Source organism: Parambassis ranga, chromosome 13, assembly GCF_900634625.1.
Source record: "Parambassis ranga chromosome 13, fParRan2.1, whole genome shotgun sequence".
In the NCBI taxonomy this organism is placed as follows: Eukaryota; Metazoa; Chordata; class Actinopteri; family Ambassidae; genus Parambassis; species Parambassis ranga.
The window spans coordinates 18212799-18238365 of NC_041033.1; the positions used below are offsets into that span (position 1 = coordinate 18212799).

The following is a 25567-nucleotide window of genomic DNA, read 5'->3' on the forward strand; positions in this document are numbered from 1 at the left end:
CTTTCTTAGCAATTGAAAATGAATCAATTAGAAGTTTGTTGTTGTCTTATTTATAAAGGAAACGTAATCTTTAGCTTAATTTTCTTGCTCTTTAAAATGAACTCTGAAGGAACAAAAAAGGAGGAAGAAGAAAAACAATGTTAAGACTGAATCAGTCTGTTTTATATTCTCTCCATGGATTTTGCTACTGAGGTTTCGCAATGCAGACATGAAATGGACTCTTTGAACAGTTGCCTGCAGTAAGGTAGCCTAGAGGGAGGCTTTCTTGCTGCCTGTCAGACGGGGGGGATTCATTCAGACTGTAAGGCATTCATTCAGCGGGTAAAAGGAGAGAAAGAAAACTCTGAATCACAGGTTTCAAAGGAGACCTGATGTGACATTAGTACAGAATGTTAGACAAAATAAGAGTTTATGGATAGTCAGTGAATGAAGTTAAATGACTGCATCTTACACTTTATTAAATTACTGTAGTCCTAAATGTTGCTGTTGTGACCACATTATACTATGTGCAGTAAACAGTGACCCGCTCTGTAAGCAGGCTACTGTGGCTTCTTTCATATTTGCAAACACTTCTGAAAAGAGCAGTTACTTAAACAGTACAGGACAGGGCTGCTGAGAGAAGTCTGATAAATGGACATGTGAACCCCCTTTAAGTGACTGTGAGGCCACCGTGACTGTGAGATTGTCTCCAATTACAGGGAACAGGGAACACAATCCCAGGCAGGGATCACAAAAGGTCCGTGCCTAGACTCACTGGGGAAGAACGCAAAACAACATAAAGTGCTTTTCTTCCGCTCATTGTGCTGATAGTTATGTGGACAGTATAACTCACAATGCAGGGAGAAGATGTTGATGTGAAGCCTGCTGCTTTCTTTGTGCAGTGCTTTCAGCGGTCCCCCTGAAGAGAAAAGTGTTTGCTACAGGATAACAGGACGACACTTAATTTGTATGATGTATTTTACCTCTTTGAGTTTGCTGAGCACTGTGCAACATGTTTACATGCATATCAGTAACCACATTTTGGGTCTCATCCTGGATTTGATCAGAAGATGCTGTCTTCATGGAACATGAGAAACCTTATTATTCATTTCCCTTGTACACATAACCCAATTTATGATCATCTGTACATGAACCTGCACTGATTTTTCCAATTTTTGCCAGCCTGATCCTTACTCCTATTTCCACTTTATTTAGAATGGGAAAAACAAGTCTGCATGCACAACACTCACAGTTCTAATCAGACACCCATAAGAATTCAAACCTTTACCATTCAACTTTGAAAAAACTGTAGAATAAACTGCTTGGCGCCACCTTCTGGATTAGGGTAAAATAGTGTAGTGTACAACCAGGGAAATGACTCATCGTCAAGGTTATTTAGACAAAAACATATAATCCCATATAACCCCTTTTAAAATATAATTTTAGGAGCAAAATGATGTCGTTTTGAATGTGATTTATATTGCGACTGCATAACCTACGAGTTTTAATGAGACTTAAAGAATCAATGATAAAAACAGAGCACGCTTACAGTCACTTGCACAGCCATCCGTTTGTGTTTTTAGAAATGAAATGAGCTGCAAAGTGTCGGCAGTCTGAGATGTTGAGACGACTAAAAATAGATGTAGAACAAAAAACAATCTTTAAAAAAAAACGACCTTTATTGAAGACATTCTTGAATGTCGACAGCTGCTTTTGATATTAGAGTGGTATTCAAAGAACAATAAAAAGACATTGGGACAGCACATAAAAAAATATTTTTCAAAACAAAGAAAAATACACTAACAACTCAGAAATCTTATTTTTGAGTTGTAACACCTACAGACTAGTTAGTTTCATTCGGATTTGTAGTCCTTCTAAATAGTTACAGAATATGGCAGGGATAAAGAACTACCACTAGAAAATTTCAAACTGAGGATATGTAGTGTTAACTTTACAAAAAAAGGAGAATAACACTGTACATCTTAAAAACATTAAATATACACATGTTCTTGTTCAATCTGACTTCTGTTTCATGATGGTGAATTGAGTATATTTAAGATTATATGGCATAAACAAAACTTAAGGTCCCACCCTAATGCAACCTACTCATCATCCTCATCCTCATCCTCATCTTCGTCTTCCTCCTCCTCTCCCTCTTCTTCGTCATCGTCGTCATCATCGTTAGCTGCAGCAGCTGATCCGGAATCGACCTTTCCCTTCGTGCGGTAAGCAACGATATCCTGTGAAAAACAGCATGAACATGCTTTTTATGTACTTCAAACATAAAGACAGCTAATGCGTTAACACAATGACATACAGCAAATACTCACCTTGTCGTATTTCTCCTTCAACTTTGCCGCCTTCCGCTCATATGGCTGCTTGTCTTCTGCAGATGAGCCATTCCACATCTCTCCCAGCTTCTTTGCTGTGTCCCCGATGGAAAGTCCAGGATTCTCACCCTTTATCTTGGGGCGAAAGTCTGCACAGAACAGGAAGAATGCAGACCTGTGGAGGGATTAAAAAAAGCACGTGTTTAAGCCATCAAAGTGCATTTAAAAACATAAATGTAGACATGCTCATTGTGGTACATACGGTGGTCTCTTAGGGGCATTGGGGTCCTTAAACCGCTTCTTCTTCTGGCCCTTGGGGGGAATGTAATTCTTCATTTCCCTCTCATAGCGGACCTTGTCTTGTTTGGCCATATCCTCAAATTTGCCTTTCTCTTTTGGTGACATGGTCTTTGAAAAAAAAAATATATAAGAAGATTAAAAATAAAATAAAAATAAAACAGAATAAAACGTGATACTGCAGGCTTTTCATCTTACCTTCCATCTCTCAGAGCATTTTTTGGAGAACTCTGAGAAGTTGACCGAGGCATCAGGGTGTTTCTTCTTATGCTCTTCCCGGCAGGTTTGCACAAAGTAAGCATACGAGGACATTTTGCCTCTTGGCTTCTTTGGATCCTTCACCATCTTACCCTTCTAAATGGGGAGGAAATAAAATGTGTTTTGAATGAATTGTATCCAAGTCCACTCATGGAACGGCACTGACAATGTCCAAATTTTCCTCTGCTCAAGTGTCTGCCTTTTGCTTTGTCAGTTCCATCTATTGTTTAAACCGGGAGGTGGGAGGAGGGTGTCTAGGGGTGACTGATGATCCATTGTATGAAGAGGCCAACATGATGCTTCTATTAAATATACACATTATTTTTCTGGCGCTTTAGCTCCAGCAAACATTCGCATTGTTTAACCACTGAGCTACTGCAAACAGCGCGGTGCGATATATTATGGAGAAACATTAGCCCCCCGTTGATATAACGTATTACAAGGCGGCTTGGGGTTGTAAATGAATACATTAGCATTAGCTTCCCCCTCCATTGATTGTTCGTTAGCTGTTAGCCATTATGGCTTCGCTCTTGCTTTGTGTCCTCCTGCTTGTAGCGTTAGCCTTGAAGCTAGGCTAGCACGCCTCATCTCAGGAGACGGTTATTAAAATGGCTGATTAGATTGCTAACAAAGGCTAACGGGGTGTTTTCCGCACACGGCCCTGTCTTTTACATCTATCAAGCATTTTCATAAGTGATCTATACGCCCCGTGTGAATAACACAAATATTAGGATTTAAAGTTTTAATGGAAGTAGCGCTGTCTGATAAAGATGCTCCGCCGGTGTCACATCACACTGGGCTGCCTCAGCACCAGTCAGCGTACGTTCAAATACCAGCTAGTGTTAGCATTATGCTAGCACGGTCAGAACGGCCAGTCACCGTTGTCAAGCTAGCATAGCAGGCTAGCTCATCAGTGTTTGCTGGCAGCGGACGTTACGCTAACGAGAGTGTAGCGGACAGGTAAGTCAGTGGCTGAGGGAGGCTCACGTAACATGCATCGCGCTTTGCTTTGGTTTATTATTTATTATTTAGGTTAGCAAAACCAAATCAGGAGCCTGAGTGAGTTAGCATTCTGTCCAGCTCAGCATCGCAACCAAACACGTACAATGGTAATGTATAACATGCAAAAACCCATCCCAGTCTATTGCTTCATTCATAAGAGCTGAACAGCAGCAGCGTTATCAGTAAGAAACCGTGTATGATGCTTACCCCGAAGGCGCTATACGAAGCCAGCTGTGCGTCTGTACGTGTCAAACAATAGAGAGAAAAGCAAGAACCGTCCGTGCGAGGTCTTCTGGCTGCGAGGATCCGTCTGTGTTTATCCCGTTTGTTGGGCTCCGGCTGTCGGACATTGGCTGCCGCCAACTCCTTGGAGTCTCTTATTGGACACTGGCTGTCTGAGTCCTGCTGCTTGTACGGTTGGTTATCCAAAACACGGCGCTAAACTTGAATGACAGTCAGTGATGCACTGATGTGAGCAGAGATAGAAACAAATAAGTGTGTAATATTCACACATTGTAAACGTTAGTGAATGTGAAATGACACTTTTGTGCACAAAGTAATATTAGCAAATTTACTAATATATATTTATATAGAAGAATACTGTTTATTAGACTGCTACAAGCCTGTTATACTACAACAGAATGCATCAGTATGAAGTATAGTATAGTTTTCTTTCTTTCACAATTTATTGTCATTTATTTTATATTTATAAATCAAATAATTTGAAAAATTCTAAAGGATTAATTAATAATTAAGCCTAAATAGAAATAGAAATACTGTGTGTAATATATGGAGGTACATTATATCAAGTGTTACACCTGAGTAAATGTAAGTAAAATATCTCTATCAATGCTAAATTTTTAATGCCACTTCCCCCCCTGCTGAGCAGCTCACGGCAGCCATTCAAATGTTTTAGGTCTCCATAACCACAGTGCCTAGAAACATCCTGCTGGGCTCAGCTAATAGCTGAAAGCGAAGCTGGCGTTAGGATCCACAGTGTTTATTTATGCTTTTGAGTGCGCCAGCCTAGGAATACACTTTCATGTGGAGGTGGACAAGGACAGAAATCCAGCACTACAGTTAAAACAGCTATTTAATTGTAATCATGGCAACCAAAGGTAATGTAAAGCATTGTGTTATTTATTCAACACCTTGCTTTTCTTTGGATTATATGTATACGGTCTGGAGTATACATTTTTAAGTTTTTTAACTCACACCTAAATGTTTGCTTACAGCTTTGGGTAGTTTTAGTTCCTATCTGCTGTTGTGAGTGAGTGGAAGTAAGCATGTCATTTGCACTGGGCTGCAGAGGACATGGATCTCCCTTACTTTCCAAAATCCTGCTGTCTTTTTTTGTGTTTTTTTTGGTAATAATTTGTCAGAAGTGGATTTACATAGCATTTTTTTGTAGATGTATTGCTTCTATGTGGCATGTTAACACTTGAAAAAGCGATTACAGTCTAATGTTATGTTTGTTTACAGAGAGCAAACTGTGGTGGGATCCATATGAAACATCTCACAGAAGACAATTTGCCTCACATCCAAAGTCATCTGCAGAGCTCCTGCTGTAAGTTGTGTTCAATGGATTTTCCATAAGAGACACTGTGTGTGTGTGTGTAAAGTCATTATTTTGTTGTGTTGATGCATATAGGTGCCCAATGTCAACATCATTTATAGACTCCTATTCACAGTCTGGACCTTTTGGGTCAACTGTGTACAATAAGGACTTCAGCTGGAAGCCAGCCTGTAAATGTGAATGCATTCGCACAGGAACAGCCTCTGGACAGAGGAGGAACAACCCACATCCCAGCCAGGTAGGTATGTAGGCTGTTAGCCTCAGCATTACGTTTGGTATAGTTGACCTCTCATGGTATATTGTGACCTTTAAACTAAGCTATTTTCCCTTAAGTCTTTCTTGATGTGGAGGCTGCCTCGGGATGCTGCACGAACCTCTGAGTATGTCGCATTCCCTTGGAAATGCTGCCCATCTGAGGGAGACATCCACAAGGCCTTATCAGCGCAGTACTCCTCCACCTACACATGTGACTTTATGGGTATGCCTCAAGGTACAGCATGTTTGTCTTGAGCAAGAGAGCATCTCAGATTTGCAAAGACATCTGAGCTCTCTGTCAGATTCAGTACGAACCATCACAACATTTCCTTCTGCAGCTTATTTCTCTTTGTTGTGTTTGTCAGGATGTGATGACATTAATAAAGCAGAGAGAAGGCTTGCACCTCTGCAGAGCAGGCATCACCTACCACTCTCTGTTGACACTGAGATGAGAGCCAATTACCGGCAGCCCAAGCTTAAACCTGAACTGCTCCACAATGTGTCTCAGTACAGCTGCAACAGAGATACAAATGTAGCCCGCCGTGGCATAGGTACTGTATGAATGCACTGGAGATCCATGTACACACCTGTTCCAATGATTTCTAGCAGCTGATCGTCTGCCATGTGTTACAGTTCCAACTGTTGTACAAAGGCACGTCCACACTCAGCAGAAAGCATCCAGTATGACGACCAATGACCGATTTTTTGGAAAAAGAGAGAGTGATGTTGCATCTGTGATGAAGTCCCTGCTGCCGCAGGAGCTGCAACAGCTGCACAGGATTTTATCTGAGCAGGGTATGATCGGGAATGTTCCACCATCTTAACAAGAATGTTTGCTTTTAATTATAATAATAATAATAATAATAATAATAGTTTTAAAAGTTTATTCGTATCGCATTTTCCAAACTCACGTTACCAAGTGCTTCACTAAACTAAAAGGGGCAATCAATGAATATTAGATAAGCTACAGTAATTAATTACAAAAAATACAGTAAAATTTAGAATAGAGTAATAGCAATTTAAGCTCGATAAGACCAATTACAAGCAAAGTGATAAAAGTGAGATTTTAGAAGAGGACACTGAGTTTGCCTGCCTGAGATCCTCTGGCAAGGAGTTCCATAGTTTGGGGGGGTGTAGACAGTGAAGGTGTGGTCACCCTTAGGTCTAGCCAGGATTTGGGGACTGATGGTAAGGCCTTGCTGGAGGATCTTAGGCTGTGTTTAGCCTTAAAATCAGTTCTAAAACTGACAGGAAGCCTGTGAAGAGCAGCTAGAACTGTTGTTATGTGTTCACCTGACGGCAGCGTTCTGGATCGGCTGTGATCTGTGAATGTTATGTTTACTGATACCTGAGTAAAAGGCGTTGCAATAGTCTGAAGGAAATGAGGGCATGTGTGACAGTTTCAAACAGAGGTTGGGGGAAGAACTGTCTAAGTTGTGAGAAACAGGACTGAACAACCTTGGGTACTTGTGTGTCAAAGGAAAGCCTGGAATCGAAGATAACAAGGTCGCAGGCCTCAACACATACATTATTATTGACACACATGTTTGTGTTTGTCTTCTGGTTTTGCAGGAAAGGAGGCTGTAAAAACAGTTTGGAGTACAGACACTTGTTCAAAAAATGGTGAGAAGGAGAAAAAACTTCCAGCTGTTGTTCATGGGTCCTACTCACCAGAGAGGATATCAAGCTGGCCAGGACCTCTCTGAGCATTCACAGTGTATATTAATGAAGGTTTTCTGTGTCACGTTATTTTGTGTGATTGTGTGCTGTGATAATTAAATATCTATAGATAAGAAAATATGGATCTGCTGTCGTGTTTTCCTCACTTTTTTTTACCATCTTATTTATGTTTTGTTTTGATAAAAGTGTATAAATACACTCACTTCAACGAGGTTACATCTAAAAATTGCAAAAGTAGTTCTAGTCCTAGTACAATATTGTGTATTTTAAGCATTTAACATGGTCACTAAGCAGTTCCTCCCTGTAAGTGCATGGTCTTGTTTTGAGGTTCGTAGTCTCAGTTGTCACTCTTGGTTTCTTGGATACCGCAGAGCCACCTGTTGTGCTCAGGTGTAATGCTAGAGTGAGTGTCAGGTAGACTCAACCGGAGATCTGTGTGTTTGAAGGTTTTTCCAGATAGATGCTCACCACTGAAGTCGTCTTTGTTTTACCTCACAGCAACTTTGAAGCTGTAACAATCAACAAGAATGCCTGTCGAGAAGAGGGTTCGATCATCTTCAGCTTCAGGAAGACTAGAAACTCAACATGTCACCAGGTAACCTGCTGTGTGTTCTTTTTTGTTACTCTATATACCACCATTAGAAATTACATGTTTCTGTACAAGTCTGAAGTTTACGTTATTTCTGTTGGTGTAATGACAGTAACAGCGGATGATGCATTGCCCTGTTTGTCTGTCCATAAAATGTGTGCTGTTGTCATGGTGCTTGAGTTGCCACATGTGGCAGCACTGAGAAGTCTGCTCACATGAGACTTATCACAACTCCAATAACATAGGTTTGTAACAGTGTTTGCTTCCCTAACAAGTACATTACAGTATACTTCAGGCACTTGATTAAGTAAAATCTTCCAGCATCCTCTCCGAACTGGGCGGTACTGAGGAGAGGACACCAAACACAACAGATGATTTTTCCACACCGGGACGAGTGGGTGTCATAAAAAAGCAGCCTGAGTGGTTGGTGCGAGAGCTGCTGAAACAGACCAGGCGAAGGCACTCCATCACACTTGGAGATAAGAATCAAATCACAAGACAACAACAACACACCAGTATTGATTCAGCTCACAGCCTCCAGGTACGTTTATTTCCTAAAACATCTATCCAGCTGTGACATCAGAGAATAATGAATACATTTATTATCAGGGTGATGTAATTTCTATGGATTTCTTTACTCATCACCTATGAGCCTGCTCTTTGGAGTTGCTGCTGTTAGCCTGAAGATGTCACTAGAGTGCTGTGGTGCTAAACAGTTTAAAAAAGACTTCCCAACCTGCACACCAGCTGAAGCGTGTCCCACCTGCATCACACTGAATGTGAGGCAAATGGCTTTTTATATCAAGCTGATGATCAATTTACTTGCAGCCTGACAGCCCTTCAGACAGGACAATATATCCTGGAGTGGCCAAAGTAAAACAAACATAGCAGCTGAGCTCACTCCTTAAAAGGTCCCCATTAGATTCAAATTCAAGCTTTCAGGCTGACAGCAGTGATGGACTGATGCAGGCGGCTGGTGCAAATGCACCGACTCAGGTTTATGGGTCTTAGTTGCAGATGTCAATCACACTCTCTCTCCTGCTTAATGTAATGAGCAATGTGCCATAGCAGATTAGGCGGAACAGGCACAAGGACTTCAAAGTTATGCATCTCTAATAAAGGGATTTGGAAAGCTGTCGAGGTTACATGAACACTTTCACAACTTCCATCACTCTGACTGATTAAACAATTATCTCCCCAATTCAGGAGATACCGTGGGGAAACCTACACTCCAGCTACATCCTGGAGGAATTAGCCTGTTTATCCGCATTATTTATTAACGATAGATCAAAGAGCGTCATGGATCAAGGATCAGTTGCTAGGAAACCTGAAAAAAAATGAAGAGAGGCCATTAAAACAGAGAGCAGGGGCCTGTTATGTGGCCTTGTGCGAGCATCTCGGAGACGGGTCGTAGCTGCCGGCAGTGGTTGTTACAGAGGGTCATTAATGACCAGAGTTGGAGCTCTAATCATGTGTGCTGATTATGATCGCTGTAAATATCTTCTCTCTATCCTTGATTTGTATTTTTAGCACTCAGACCTTATGAATTGCCTGGTGAGTGGATTTGACGGAACACTTAAATTGTGCCTTTATATTGTGTTTGTGTGTGTGTGATTCTAATTTGTTATAAATTAGAGTTATGACCACCTTCTTCCTGTTTCCTAAAAAGATTGATGAGAAGATATCCCTCGAGAATCTGCAGAAGCTAAAACTTGCGTTTGAGGTAACTGCATCTTCTTAAAAGCACAGTCCGGGTGTTCATTTCTGAGGTTTGACTGTATCTCTGCTCATAAAGGACTTTGAAGCGGGCGGCTTGAGATGCATTGATGTGAAGAACTTTGGACACATAGTGAAGAAGTGTTTGGGTTTGCCTAACACAGTAAGACAGTGTGACATTTCTCTTCTTATCTCTCAGATCTCTCTCTTCTCTGTGTTTCACTTCTTTTCTTCTCTTTTTTTTGCAATTAAGAAGAAGCCATTGCAATCACTGGATTCATTTACACAAAGCGCCTCCGCTCTTTACTCTTTTGTTCTTTGAATTTCACAGAGCAGTGCACAGATCCAAGGGTTATTTAAGAAGATTGATTACTCAGGCCAAGGAAGGATTTCATGGGTGAGATGAAATTTGTATTTGTTACTCATGAAGCATGCAGCCCTACTGTTCACTGTAAGGGGAATTGCTTTTTAAGTCCTTTTCATGCATGCTAACACCTGCAAAAAGGAAGAAAAGGTTATAACACCATGAATGATTTCAGACAGAACTTGTGGAGCAGGGGTAACAGGGCCTGGACACAGTCATTTGGGCTATTTCAGGCTTTTCTAGTGCAAAGCTGGAACATGATTTGTTTCTCAATTGCCGAGTCAAAGCATAACTCTCCAAACGACCATTTCATGACCACACAGATGCAGGAAGTGAACGTGATGACACGAGACTCTCTGTTGCAGGGTGAGTTCTGCACACACATGCTGCAGGAGTATAAAGAGATGGAGGAGGCTGTGAGACGCAGTAAACAGGTGACCTTCCTGTTGCCTGCCACCATGAATGCCTTTGGTCACGGCATTCCTGTCATCAACATCTACCCGATACGTGATGGCACCGTTATAACAGTGCGAGAGGATGGCTTTGTTTGCCAGTGGAGCCCTGAACTCAAACCACAAAGGACCAAACACATGTTTGTATGTTTGGATACTTGGACATTTGTTGTGTTTCACTGCTTTAACCCTGTCTGTTCCACTTTAACCTGATGGTTCCTACTGAAAGGAATGTATAGTTCTAAAAAAGAGTTAATTAAACACAAGCTGTGCACAGCTATTGTCCATAGTGAACAATGACTATACAGGTGTTCTCATTGTTTTCACGTTACACTAAATTCTTTAAAATATTCCATTATCACCACGTGGTAAGGCCAGGCCAGGCTTTTAAGTATTGATTACTATTCTGCACTTCCTGTTTGATGTAAGACTTGTTCCTTTTACAGAATGAAGGACCTGCCAATAGAAAGTCAAAGTGGGCCAGTGATTTCACTCTGATGACAGAGTACAACAAGCTGATGATCGGAACAGGGTAATGATAAGAAATGGAATAAATTCTGCACTGTTTATTAAACACGTTTGCTTATTGTGTGTTTTCTTTCAGTGACAGAGAGATCCAGCTTTATGATCTTTCCACTCTGGAGCCTTACTGTCAGATTAACGCCCTCCACACAATACCTCTGACATTAGACTACAGGTGAGCAGCACGGCTGCATGTTAACATCATCTTATGAAGGCTCCTATTAATTCTTAACAGCTTTGGGGTTTTTTTCTCCTCTCACAGCTACACTGGCCCAGATAAATGCTGTGTTCTGTATGGAGACACTGAAGTAGGTCCTTTTGTTTGAGTCTGAGCCAGTTATCAAGCAGAAATATCACATGATCACACTGAGAGAGGCTCATTTCTGTGTTTCAGGGATGTGTGACAGCCATTTTAATATCCTCTGTTGGAGATACTCTCAGGTAATGTCGCTTTAGGTCTTTTTTTAATAGACTCAGCCGTCCAATTAGCATCAAACAAGCTGTTCCTCTGTATTATTCACAAAGAAAATAAGTGACACCATAGTATCACTCGCTGTGTAAATAATGTTATGAACAAAGTTCTCCTTGTTGTTCAGAGTTAGCGATTAGAGTGCTGTCTACACAGCCAGGTGACCCCCATTTAGTTCCTTCACAGATTTAGGTCAACCCAAAACCATTTGTAAGGAAACAAATAAGATTTTTTTTCCCTTTGAGTTACATGTATTTGTTAGTCCTGAGCAAAATATAATATTATAAATAAATATAATACAAAAATAATAAATTGGCACAACAGTACAGTTTTACAATTGCTGTTCCCTCAGAAAATGACACAAAGAGATTTGGTAAGCAGATATTTAGAGTAGTCAGAAACACTTAGAGCTCATTTTTGATATTGTTTCTATATGATCTAGTGTGTTCTGGTGGATATCAGTGTTTTATCTGTGACATGCAGAATTTGTTTTGATTTACTGTAACCACCATGAAGGGGTTAAGTCCACAATGAAAAATAAGTCCAGGAGTTTTTCATGCTATCCCTGACAAAAATGATTTGTATATTTATTTGTTAATTAAACTGAAGAAAAAACTAAATGTATCTGAGTGTACTCAGGCGGGAAATGTGACATGTAGTTATTGTACTGGCCCTGTAGTGATTAACACCAGTTCTTTTTTTTTATTCAGTTAAATGCGTCACCACTCAATGCACTAAAAATACAAACACACACGTCTGAGGTGGTTACCTAAGTGTGACAGCAAAATCACACAGTTATTTTATTATGTTATTATTCAGTGAACTATGACATTAGCACAGCTGCTTTAAATATGTGTTGGAAAATTACACGTTACATTTGCTTCCTGTTGATTCTGACAATCACATATATTATATGTAATGTATGTGTGTTCCTCAGGCCTGACTATCTCCATTTCTTTTTATAGATTATGGAATAAGCTTCCAAAGTTTGAAAACATACCCAACATAACAATTGACAATGCAGCGCTCTATCCCAATGTGACATTTGTCAGATGGAAGGTTCATCATGACTGGGTGACACAGGTAATATTTTTCCAAGCGTATGTACATCTCCCTTATAAAGAAGGAGTCTAGTTGCGTGACAACTTATATTATCTGCAGAAGCAGCAATCTGTGTGTGTTGACATTTGGTTTGTATGAAGAGCTGAGCCCACAATGCTGAAATAACTTTCCTCCCTAAATTTAGGCAAAATACTTTCACACTTTACAAGCTGTTGTCTCCTCATCCACTGAAGACTCGTCTTCTCTTGTTATAGGTAATATTCTTGGCATATGTTCAGCATAAATTGTTGTGGTAACTTGGAGTTAAAACACATATATTTTCTTGTTTGTCTCCATAATGAGATGAGCCAAAAAAACAAAAAACAAAATGCATCCTGTTCTGAAAACACTCATCTCAGTGTGTTGTAATTAAGCTCAGTGTTGGGCATTAGGCAGCCCGGCTGGAGAGCTGTGAGGAATGACTCATGATGACTCATCTATCACAAATCAATGCCTGTGTGTGTGTGTGTGTCACCCTGTACATGGGCATGTCCTCTTGCCAGCTTGGTCATTTATTCTGATAATGATTTACCCTTGCTTCAAAAAAAAGGATGTTTTGATGGATGCTCGTAAACACAGAGTCTTTGTCTTCCCTCTTGAGGCCGTGTGCTGCCTTTAACGGACGCCGAGCAGCAGCTGGATGAGATCAGAGAGATCTGCTATGAAGGTAAAATAAAGAAGATGCAGCTAAACTGGACTCCGCAGGTCCGGGCGCCATGTGATCAGACTGTGTTCAGCATCTACAAAGGTGTCAAGACCTTTGACCTTTGTCAGAAGCACAGTTTGCTGGTCACTGGAGGCATGGACAGACTCATACGGCTGTGGAATCCACATTTTTCTGGGTGAGGGACCATAGTTCAGAGGGCTTATTAGAGATGAGTATAATTTAAATTACAAAAAAAACTTTCTCCTGATTCTGGTTTTGTTAGGAAACCAACAGGTGTATTGAAAGGCCACTCTGCTCCTATCTTCTCTGTCTGCATCTCCTCAGAGGACGACCAGATCTTTTCCGTCTCCACAGACAACACTGTGAAGGTTATTCATGACTCATTTTGATGTTTCACGTGTTGTTGTGTGCCAAACGATCCAAATTAAAAGTATTCATATTATTGTATTCGCATCATCCACTGCAGGAATCTAATTACACGGTGTGATTCATAAATCAGTGGTGTAAAGTAAAAGCAGCTCGGCTAGTACTTCCTCCCTGCGTTGCTGTTAACCTGTTCTCATTTCAGATATGGAATATTGAGGATCAGTGCTGCCTGTTCACAGCAGACCACAAAGCGAGCGGGATCCACGGTGACTTAACCGCATGCTCCTATTCGCCTGCTCTGAAATCTCTCTTCACTGCAGCAGACTGCATGGCTGTGCTGTCCCTGAAGTTAAGGTGGTTTTAAAAACATTCTATTAATTCTTGATGTCATTTGAGTCTTAATATCACAGTCTTGTTCTTTCTCATATTTCTCTGTCAGGCGCCGGCTTCACAGTCGTTTGACTGTTTCACATAATGAGCCTGTAATGTGCTGCGGCTACAGTGAGGAGTTTCGTCAAGTTGTCAGCTGCACCGAGGGATCTGTGAGTCACTTTCAGTGAAAACACATCTGGTCTGCATGAAACCAGGTGCTGATGTCGATGCTGTTTCTGGCTTCAGGTGGTTAAAGTCTGGGATTTCGACACTGGGCGCCAAGCATTTGAGTTTGGCGGCACGCATCTGTCTTCCATCACATGCATGACCTTTGACCTCCAAGGCAGGAGGTACATGAAGCGATTCTAACTTTTTATAACACATTTCACTGCAGTGTGTTTGTGTGTTTGCAGGCTCATCACCGGTGGGAGCGATGGATGTTTGAAGATGTGGAACTTCAACAACGGTCAGTGCCTGAAGACCTTGCAGAGGGGTTCGTATGATGAACTTTCATCACTGTCTCAGAACAAAGAGTTTAAAATAACACATGATCCGGTGATTGTTAAAAAAAAAAAAATCACTTTCCAATAGATGGTGAATGTCAAGAAGTGCGTGACTGCATCCTGCTCAAAGTTCACAGAAATGCGTGAGTAATGATGTGATATTTGGCAAGTGTTCACTATAAATATGAATCCCTGCTGAGCTTGTGCAATTTGTGTTTGAAGCTACGTGGCGTCTGTCGGAAGAGACCGGAGGATTGACATTTACCCAGTGAGTACAAAAGAAATGACAGAATTATTTGTCAGCTGTATGACAGAAATCCCATCCCAATTATTTCTCCAGTTCCACTTCTTTCCCTTTATTGTATTGCATACTATTTGCATTTGTTTACACTTTCATTAGTAAGGTGAACTTCAGCTTGAAAAAATAATGTTACCGAAGAATTTAATGTGTCTACATTTCAAGTGTTTACATTATCCGGTTTTTGTCCTTACATATAAAATGTTTGCTTTTTTCCCAGGACTTACCGGAGGACCTTCATCAGGTCCAGAGGCCGCAGCCTGCGTGGAAGGATGATGTGGTGATTATATACAGAAAACACTTTTTCACCTTCACTTCACAGACTGTTCTGTGTGCTCTGAGTTTTTATTACGCCCGTCATACAGACTACGGCGTGCAGGAACACTCAGTCGCTCCGGGTCTAAAAAAGCTTTTTCTTCTAAAAGTGACAAAAAGGACAAAGCTGCTCTTTTTGTCAGGAACTTAAAGCCCACGATCAGAAAATACATCAGACGAACTCACAGCATATGATCACTCAGTCCTTACTCTTACTTATGTATTTATAATTCTCATAGTGAAAGCAGGGTTTGTTGCATATTTTATTCTTTAATTGCAATGCAATACATGTGATCACCTCTATTATATCACTTAGAAACAGTTTAGCCACCACAAATGAAATTATCATGGCTGTCACTCATTTAAAAATAAGTAACAGCTTTTCTCCAGATGTTGGTAGGTGTTGGTTCTGAATTTAATTTTAATCCAGGGTGCTCCTGCTCTTAAATGAAGAAGTTGAAAGTGACCAGCTGTTAAGTTTTAACTGCATTTTTGGCCTGCATCCAGTGTGCTGATGTCTGTTTGTGTGAGCAGAATCTCATCTGTCTGTGTTATGCAGCAACAGTGATGGGCCAGTTCTGGCCACACACACTCACACTCAGTCACTGTTGCACCTAAAGGACAGTGAAAATATGGACGTTCTCTCTTGATATTACGCACACAAACACAGAGGACACTGAAGTCTTAAGAACGTCCTAAGAATCATTTTTTGCTGACTGGCTGGAAAGCTCAGAGAGAAATGGGAAACAAAGCCTCCCTGATCTCTGCCCTACTGTGCAGCATCGCCTGCAGAAACAATTTTTAACTCAAGTACTACACCCCACCCCGCTCTGCGGAAGCTGACTACTGATTTGTTTAATATGTGAAAGTCTAGACCCCAGTAAATAGATCAATACAACACAAATTATGTAGTTACCAGCCTACAGTTAGTTGATCATAACATCGACCAGCTTAATACTGACTGACTAACATTAGTTAGTATGATAGCTATTTTGTTGCCAAAGCAATAATTCCTAAAGTTAACATTTAGTGAAATGATGACAGCCAGGCAGTGATAGCTCAAGATTATAAATAAATGATATAAGTACCAGTTTGTCTTCTCAATCTGTCTGCACAGCACATAGACAGAGAGAGAATGATATCTGCACCCACTGACCGAGAGCTGTTAAGTGGATGTCCTGTGAAACCTCCTGGTCTCACAGAATAGAGTAGAATAGAATAGAATAGAAATACTTTATTCATCCCAAGCTGGGAAATTTCACTGTTGCAGCAGCCAAATACAGTCACTCAAGCATACCAAAAAATAACAAATATACCTCTAATGGTAAAAATTAAACAGTATAAACATACATTTGCAGCAAGATAAATATAAACAGATGGTGCAGAAGCAAAAAATGTGCAATTTGTAATGCAGGTATAAATATAAGTCTGAAACAGATTGTGCAATTTGGTATGAAGATATGAAATTATATGATATGATATACAATCACAACAGTGTGCAATTTGAAAGTAGGAAAAACCTTGTGCAAAACCTTGTGCAGAACGTGTCCCTTACAGCAGTGAGTCTGTGTTATCTCTGGCGCAGAGATGAGGTGTTGTACAGTCTTACAGAATGTCAGTGTCTGCTGCAATATCAGCATCATGCACATTAAAACTGTATTGATTAACTGTTGGCATTCCAACCCTGAAAAAAACAACATTTATTGAATGTTGATCCAAAATAAAGAATGTATTATTCTGTCTGTTAGCGCGTACACTGCCACAGATTTTTATCTACTGGCAGGGCTGGACTAGGACCAAAAAATGGTCCTGGCGTTTTTGGTCATGGTGGCCCACTGGGATTATTTATCCGCATACGACATACCAGAGGATATATGCACATGTTGTGTTGTTTCAGAACTTAGAATAAAGTGCAGGAGGGGCTGATTTCTTTGGACTAGTCCAATGTCCTTTAAGAAAATCGACCAATGGGCAGAGTTATATTGTCATGGCCTAAAAATTATGACATCCCTGGCCCAAAAATGTGCACTGGCCCACCGGCCACTGCCCAGTACACTAGATGGCCTGTCCAGGTCTGCCTGTCAGTACACACAGTAGTTTATAACAGGGTCTATTCCACAGAGTCTGAGCTTCTGCTGCAAGGTGATTTAGCACGGAACAAATGATGTGCGCACTCCCACCACAGTGTCTCATATGGGCTTGACTCAGTATTCACTCTGGTGCATGTTTTTGTGCACACCTAGCATGATACCAGGGTTAGTTTTAAAACACAAGACACACAGAGAGATCATAATTCATTTATTTCAAGAATAACCTTTGCACATGCATGCACGTGCTGTGATTCTATTGTGTTTTTTTTTAATGCAAGCCACATCAGTTAGCTGCTAAAATCACTGTTTCTATGGCCACACAGCAACGACAGAACAGCTCACCAGTGCTTCCCGAAACAGCTGTGGTTCTTTCAGGTTTTTATAAAGTGCAGTTTAGGGGATAATTACTGTTAATGTTTTCATTAAATTTGATTACTAAACTGTACAAAATGTAAATGTTTTTGTGAGAAAGTAAGACCCCCAGCAGCTAACAGTCAGTTAGCACTAAACAAACAAGACCAGCATAAATACTTAAAAAGTTTAGTCATACATCAGGACCGCATGGTGATGGGTCCTTGTTCCTGCTTCCTGGCTGGGGCCTCTCTTAATGGAGTTTGCATGTTCTTCCCATGCCTGCGTGGGTTTTTTCCCAGGTACTCCGGCTTCCTCCCACACACCAAAGACATGTTACATTACCTGGGGGCTCCAAATAGACCATAAGCATGAGAGTGAATGGTTGTTTGTCTCTCTATGTTAGTCCTGAGATAGACTGGTGACCTGGCACCCGTTGACAGCTGCCCATGATCGTATAGTACAGGACAAAGTGTTTTAAAAAATGGTTGGATATTATAAATGTCGTGGGACAAAGGAGCATTTTGATGTGATGCTGGCACAAGAAATAAACTGGCCATTGGCAGCACCATCTGAGCACCATCTGTATTCAGTTTGTGGCAAACCTTTAAATAGACCTTGTTGTTATGATATTTTGCTAAAATGTTTTCTTTGTGGCTTCTCTGCTAAACAGCTCTACCACAACTTGCCCTGCCTTCAAAAGCATTTAATCACCATTACAGTTCAAAGAAATTCTGGCCTCATTATCAGGTGAAATCACCAAGCACAGTATCCGTTCTTTTTCTTTGAAGGTGAATCATGCTCTTAAAGCAGCATAATCAGTCCCCAGAATTATCAGAGAATATATTACGCTCCCTTTATCTGATTTTACCTGTATAATGTGGTCAAGTTATCTGTGGCAGCAGGACTCTGTTCTCTCTACATGAGCTGTTGGGAGGGGAACCTGATTCACTCTAATGCTGTATGATCCATTGGACGGGGTGACTCTCAGAGCCCTTCCATCTCTTTCATTACGGTGGTTACATTCACCCCCAAAGACGCCCATTAACAGAGCAGAAAGATTGCATTACAGTGGCCAAGAAGAAAAGTGACCCCTTTGATTATCTACAAAGGGCCCTCCTGAAATTGTTTTTCATTAATAGCCTGCAGGAGGAAGATCAATGGCTTGTTTTATATGTGCTGCTCTCCTTCCCTTCAGCCAGCGAGCCTCCGGTTCTCTGTGAATTTCTTTGCTCCTCCAGATGGTCAGTGTTGTGTTGCGTCTCATTAAAATTTTAAAACGTGACCCAGTTCAGCTAAATATTTCACTTTGCTGTGGAATATAATATAAGTTCAAAATGCCATCTGCTGCTGCAGATTTGGTTCATGGTGTCATATATGGTTTCACGTTGGCAGCATCGCTCCGAGCAAAGCTTCTCGTCGAGTCCAGGGTACGCTGAATGGGATGAATCACTTTGTGTCGGTGTGACGTGCAGCAGCAGCAGGAGAGATGCTCGGCCTGTCTGCTTGCTCAGGGGTTTGACATCACAAGTCAGTTGTTAATCCATGTGTGACACACAAAATCAAGACTTTAGTGGAGACTCTATGACATCCATACGAGGCTTAAAATGACTCTGAATATTTTCACCCTGGATTCTCCTCCCAGCTTTTTTTAATGAGACTTTTCCCATTTTTCATTTCCATTAAATCTTCGGTGGACAAACGGTGACCTTTTCAGATATTCTGTGAGGTATCTGTAGCCCTTGATTATTTCGAAGGTGAATAGGGTTGAATAAATTGTTTGACAGTATGCTTATTCAGTTTCTGCGCTGGCTGATAAATCAAATTGAAAATGCTGGGGGCTCTATTTAATTTGTTTTCTACACTACATCCATTTACACTAAACTAGTGCACACTATTTTATTACAGAAAAACAGAGCAGCACCTTTATCCAGACGTGGTTGTTGTCCTCCTTTAGTGCCACGTCTTCTTCTTCCTCTTCGGACCAGAAGCTTATTTAGATCATCATCACATAGTGAGAGTCATGTAATATTCAGTTTTGGATCTTTCCACAATAACTGTGTCAGACAGACATTCATCTAAAAAGTTATTCAGGCCAAACAGGATTCCTCACAAGACTCATTCAGTCTGAGCTGCAATTCCTCTGACTTGGCACTAACAAATCACCACAGTTGTTCAGAGAGACTCAGAGTTTGTCTCTCCTCAGAAAAATGGCCATAAGGAGGACATCATTTGTGCGGCACAGTGCCCCCCATCTCTCCTTGCCACCAGCAGCTATGATGGAGAGATAATAGTGTGGAACGTGATCTCTGGATGTATACAGTGTCGCTTTGTTAGCCCTCTTGCAGCAGAACAACAAAATTTTGAAGGTAATTTATAAAAAACGAATGATAAATGTGTTCAATAACATCTGATGTGAACACTGCTTTTATCTGGTGTGTTTTTCTTTCGGCCACACAGGCCTGGATACAAGTGTTCCCAGCATCATTTTCCTCATGAACTCCAAGCTGCTGAGGTTTTCTCGAAGCACAGCTCTGCTGTCATCTGGGGCCAAAGGTCAGTGTCACGAGCAGTGCTGATTACAGGGCATGATTGCACTTAACATCCCCTCACCATGTATCTGTAGTGTTAATATATATGCTCTCTTTTAAAGGTTGTTTGAATCTCTGGAATGTGTTCAGTGGAGGGAAGTTTGTGAGCAGCTTCAAAGCTGTGAGATCATTTTACTTTGCTTTATTTCTCACTTCTCCTTTTGGCTGTCAGGGATTACTACTTTTCTGTGTCTCTAAAATCGCTGAGTAAAGAATAAAATAATTGTACAGTTTCTTTGCTTAGCTCTAGCTTTTTAAGAACCATCCCCCCTTGCAGCTAGTTAATGCAAACCTCACTTCTGGGAGATGGGTGAACATGGGGGCATTCTTACTATAGTCTGCCCAGGAGCTAACATTAAACACACACCTGTGATATTTTCCTAAAGAAAGTAGAAAGCAGTCTTGTTTGACTTATAATTAAAAAACTGTTTAAGCACAAGTACATTCATGACTTTTTGATGAGTTTTTCTGATTTGTTGGCACATTTTTTTGCAGATATGCAGATTAGAATGTGTCAGACCAGCATTTAGTCACCACAGGGGGGGATGACTGATTATGTCTCTTTATTCTGTTCATTTGAGCTGAAATTATGAATATGAATATTTGGAGCTGTATCTCATCAGAGATGTTATTTTCTCATTTCATTTGCACCGTTTTTTTTAGTCAAAATTCCAACAAAAGATAACAAAACTGGCAAAAGCAGACCAGGACATGCTCCTCTACGCAGCCGACAGGATCGGTTACGTCTACGTTTACAGCACAGAGACGCTTGGCCCTCAGCAAAAAACACCAAGAGGTCAGCTGCATTTTTTTCTTATATTTAAGAAGTGATTTATATTATATTTAAGCCCCTGGAAAGTTATCATAAATAGAAAAAGAAATTCAGACATTTTAACGTTGAGGCCTGTGGTGTCCATTTGCAGTTTTATGCTCTTTATTGCACATTTTTCAGTCCCGGAGGCTCCTCCAGCTGACAGCCGACATTATTTGAGACACAACATCACAAAATGCATGAAGATGTGCTGTTGATTACAACATTTTCAGAATGTGTATTTGTCTTGCATTTATTCAGCTGAACACTTCTGGCGTGCCCACACCAGCACCATTACTGGGTATGTAAAACACAGTATATGTCCTTTTGTCTAGCTAACATTTAGTCAAATAGCAGTCTGACATGTTGTGTTGATTGTTGTTTACATCAAATGTTCTCAGTATAAAAGGCGCAGCAGAACTTGCAGTGTAGGTGTGACTGTGTGTGGGAAGGTCTTAAACTGATGACCAGTATCGGGGAGATGCTGCCCGGGGTGCATCTGCCATCACACGTACCAACAGAGTGGATGATATAAAGTGTTCTGCCAAAATGTCTTCTCCCATTTAATCCTGCGTCTCTTTATTCTGGTCCAGCCTGCAGATTGTTGACAATGATCAAGTGGTGCTTACTTCATCCACCGATTACACAGTGCGCCTGTGGAGTGCACGAGGAGAATTCATAGGTGGGTGTAGTTTTGCATACGTCAGTCCAACTTTATTAACATCCATTCAAACAACATTCACGTTAATTGATCCAAAGTGATTCAAAGTGAAGGCTGGACTGACCCACTAGGTGGCCTCGGAGTAAGAGTGAGCTGTCGCTGTCTCCTCAGCTAGCCTTCAAGCTGCAAACTACATGGCACATTCCACCTAGAGAGCAATCAACAGCCAGAACTCCTGCCACCTGCTTAGCACCTGGTTTGGTGGTGATGGAAAAACACAGATTATATAAAAAATCCACAGTTCATTTGAACTTAAACAGTTCGTATAATGCCACAGTTTGTTATTTTTATAGTCAAATATATATAATATGTTACCTAAAGCTAGATAACGGTAGATTTTCAAAATAAGACACTGAGAGAACTCTCATCATCCCAGCCGACAGAGAAACACGGCCACAGCCGTGTACGAAGAGAGATTCATTTAGGAAGTAGAGAAACAGCATTTTATATGATATAACATGCTTTTTATTCAGACAACGGCAGAAGGGAAAAGGCAGGGAGAGAAGCAGCCGCTATTTTCAGAGTGGAAGGTGAGAAGCTGTCCTGTGTGTATGTATGTTGATGGAGTAAGATTCAGTGATATGCTCTGTAACCCAGCCTGATACATGTAGAGAGGACATTAACCATCAGGTCAACAGGCAGATTACCATGAGCGAAGCTCAGGGAATGATATAATCCCACACTGAGTCATCCTCCTACTATACTCACTAGCTGCTACTGAAGGATGTATGTTAATTTATGTATAACAATTTTCCATTGTGAAGATTTGAGGTTAAAAAATGAGAAGTCATCTTAAAACATGTAAATGAAGATTGTTTTTTCTCTCTTTGGACTGGTGGTGCTACTGGAGGTGCTGCACAGTAGGCCTGTGCTGCAGTGAAATGATTTCCGATGGATTCAGACATTGTGACATTTGAGGAAGCCGCAGTTTCGACTGTGTCACTTTTGTTCAGTGCCATGCTGTGAAATCTGGCAAAACATTAAAATTTTGCCCTCTCTGCTCAGGGACCTTTGGGCAGCCTGAGAGCTGGAACGTCTACCTCCCCTCCTCCTGGAAGCATCCTCGTGTCCCCTTCGAGGTCCTGATTGATCCACTGAGTATGCCAGATCACGAAATTCTGAATGTAAAAACAGGACTTTCTGAAACCATCAGCCCTGAAGAGACTGCGGCTGATAGAGGGGAACCAAAGGTGAGCTGCATTATACTTCACAAATGATCCCTTTCTCTTCTCCCTCATAATGTTAAACTCAACTGAACTTCCTCCAACATCCATCAGTGACAGACACTGAGGAAGATTAAAAAGTGCTTTTCACCCAGAGGAATAGGAGAACGAGTACTGTACACTTTACAGTGTGAGAGTTACACCAGACTCAGTTTAAACAGTGACACAATGATGTGTGTGTGTGTGTGTGTGTGTGTGTGTGTGTGTGTGTGTCTTCTTTTGCATTTCAGACTGTGTGATGAAATTGTCAGGCATACTAACAAGTTATCGAACCAGTGACGTGCTTTGATACAGCGGAGCCACCTGACCTCTCCCCCTGCCGGTATTGATCCCTACATAAGCATCACAGAGGAACAGGAGTCAAGTGAATAGGATGAAACTGTATTGATCAACATTGGGGGAAAATAGGTCATTGCAGCATCCAGACCGAAGCAAAGGAAAAGTGGAAAAGAATGAAGTAACAGAAAGAATTAAGACTGCACTGATAAAATGTGGTGGTTTGACAGAAAATGCTAATAATCAAAGTGTTTGTCTCCAGACATTGAAACACAAGTATGCTAGAGTTGAAGATGGGGACACAGAGGCCCCTTATCACAAGAAGGCATATCTTATCTGTCAGATCCTCATACAGGCTGGTTGTGTGGTGAAATGTATAGTAGATACAAACACCAGTTCCTCTCATGTCCCTGTTAAAAATGCAGGAAAATGCACCCCCCGCTTCCTTTTTCCTCTTCTGTAGTTGGACTGATGGTAGACTGGATGCAGCTAAAGGGTTAGCATGGTGGCTGCAATACAACACACAGGTGGTTGGAGTTTGATATTTCTTTGTGTTGTGTTTCTTCTTATCGTTCATTTTTCAGCATGTGTAACCCGTGGATCTCTGCATTGTGTTTATGATGGAGACGTGACACGGATACTCGTGGAGAGACTCATTTATTCTCTGTAACTGTACAAAAGGGGACATTCATACAACCAACCACATACCTGACAGCACAAAGGATAACAATAAATTAATTAGCGGCCTGCTCCAGCTTCTTAACACACAGAAGCGGGAAGACAGAGATTAGCTCAAACACGCTGCGACATTGGAGCTAGCAGCTAATGTCGTCCAAAACACCATGTCAAAGTCCCGGTACGAAACAGTTGTGTGCTTGCATGTCTGTTTGTGTCACTTACATACAGTTTACATTATTCAGCTCACTGTATATAATATAATATTAATATTAAAGGTAGGACAGCCAACAAAGCAACAACTTTTTTATTTTGATTTTAATGTTATGTAATTTGGCAATATTCCTTTGTTCATCTCATCATGCCTAATCTATTATACGTGTAAAGTGCAGTATTCATTATTTTGTGAAGGTTAACATTGACTTATTAATAAAAGACTGCATATGTTCCAATTTGTCAGTCTATAATTTATGAATAAAATAATTATATTTTAATGCATGTGCCCTTGTTTTAGATGTTTGAGGGTCAGAGTAGGAGGCTTAATTTGAATACACCTGTTCCAGGTGTGCAGGATGGAGACAGATGTGTAGCAGTGGAGAGTATGGTGCTTTTAGCTGTGAGTAATGGGAAAGTCAGTGTAGACACAGTCATGTTTGTGCGAGCAAAATAAAGTGTGACGTAACATAAAAAATGAGCTGCACACCACAGTGTGTGCATATAATTACATTCTGTGCAGTCCATCAAGTTAATTACCTCCATGAAATTTATTTTTTTGTTCGGCCACTGTTCATAGAAACGTTATGTCCATGGCAATCTTAAAAACCTACAATCCATCATCCTTTGTACACCCACACCCACACCCACACATACACAGACCTGAACACTCCCCACCATTCTGCTCCCAGGCAAGCATGGGGGTGTGCAATTTAATGTTAACAAACAATAATTACAAGAGTAACTCAGAAGAGGTCACTGTACACGTCACATTTATTTATTTATTTTGTGATTTAACAAAAAAGAATCTTACTGCAAACACAGAGGTGTGAAAAGACATTAACACAATGTTTGTCTCTATTTAAGTGCAGCAGGCTTCTTGTATCACTTTATTTACTGTCACTGGAGGAGCAGGTCTGTCTCTATTTCCTTGACTTACATTGTGTTCAAAGTCACAATTCTCATCTGTCATCAAAGTGCATCTGAATGCATGCTGCCTTCACAGAATGTAGGGCAAATCAGTTCTCCAATATGCCAGGAAAAAATGACATAGACATACAAAAATGTCTGCAAGATACAAAAATCAAACATTTATTCAGCTCAGGTAAAGTTCATTTTATTCTATATGAACCAGTTTTCATAATTTATTTAAACCTCTCAAGACACATAATGGTTTTTTGAAGGCAAAACACAATGTTATACATAGTGATTATGGCGTACTTTAGACAGTTTGCATGAGTTAAAGTGCCTTATCATTTAAAAGTCAAATCAAACCACCCTTGGCTAAAGCTCAGGCTCATTTAAACGGGGTCATTAAGCTCTCAGTGTCATTACAGCTCTCAGAAATCCATTCTGTTCCAATGCTGTGTTTCATAACTGAGAACATCTCAGAACATTTTTTTCGTCCTCCGTCTTTATGCCTGTCTGCAAATCCTCCACACAGGTGCTGCTCAAACACTAATGATGCTTTAGCGAGATTTACCTGCAGGTTTAAATGTATACTA

General features: G+C 40.8%; 3 protein-coding genes across 4 annotated transcripts; 2 read left to right on the forward strand and 1 right to left on the reverse strand.

Moving 5' to 3' along the window:
* Window positions 1-1639: 1639 nt before the first annotated feature.
* hmgb1b (high mobility group box 1b) lies at window positions 1640-4241 on the reverse strand. Its single transcript, XM_028419218.1, has 5 exons — window positions 4074-4241; window positions 2805-2960; window positions 2572-2717; window positions 2310-2484; window positions 1640-2219 (listed from the first exon to the last, which is right to left on the reverse strand). Exons 2-5 carry the CDS (start codon window positions 2949-2951, stop codon window positions 2082-2084), a joined length of 606 nt encoding a protein of 201 aa, XP_028275019.1. The 5' UTR covers window positions 2952-2960; window positions 4074-4241; the 3' UTR covers window positions 1640-2081.
* tex26 (testis expressed 26) lies at window positions 3654-7403 on the forward strand. 2 transcript variants are annotated; one of them, XM_028419216.1, is made up of 7 exons: window positions 3654-3824; window positions 5349-5433; window positions 5518-5680; window positions 5776-5932; window positions 6063-6248; window positions 6331-6492; window positions 7270-7403. In XM_028419216.1, exons 3-7 carry the CDS (start codon window positions 5525-5527, stop codon window positions 7401-7403), a joined length of 795 nt encoding a protein of 264 aa, XP_028275017.1. In that variant the 5' UTR covers window positions 3654-3824; window positions 5349-5433; window positions 5518-5524. The 2 variants fall into 2 exon arrangements, with proteins under 2 accessions (XP_028275017.1, XP_028275018.1); XM_028419217.1 differs by lacking the exon at window positions 3654-3824 and adding an exon at window positions 4237-4282.
* On the forward strand, window positions 7249-23615 carry wdr95 (WD40 repeat domain 95). The gene is made up of 30 exons (XM_028419215.1): window positions 7249-7320; window positions 7876-7972; window positions 8288-8507; window positions 9636-9689; window positions 9762-9845; window positions 10014-10079; window positions 10412-10642; window positions 10945-11030; window positions 11103-11195; window positions 11283-11328; window positions 11415-11461; window positions 12455-12572; window positions 12736-12805; window positions 13192-13432; window positions 13520-13625; window positions 13826-13977; window positions 14063-14165; window positions 14242-14345; window positions 14409-14488; window positions 14587-14641; window positions 14721-14766; window positions 15017-15076; window positions 19759-19921; window positions 20013-20108; window positions 20206-20264; window positions 20807-20939; window positions 21216-21255; window positions 21548-21636; window positions 22681-22865; window positions 23129-23615. Exons 2-30 carry the CDS (start codon window positions 7905-7907, stop codon window positions 23135-23137), a joined length of 2904 nt encoding a protein of 967 aa, XP_028275016.1. The 5' UTR covers window positions 7249-7320; window positions 7876-7904; the 3' UTR covers window positions 23138-23615.
* Window positions 23616-25567: the final 1952 nt, after the last annotated feature.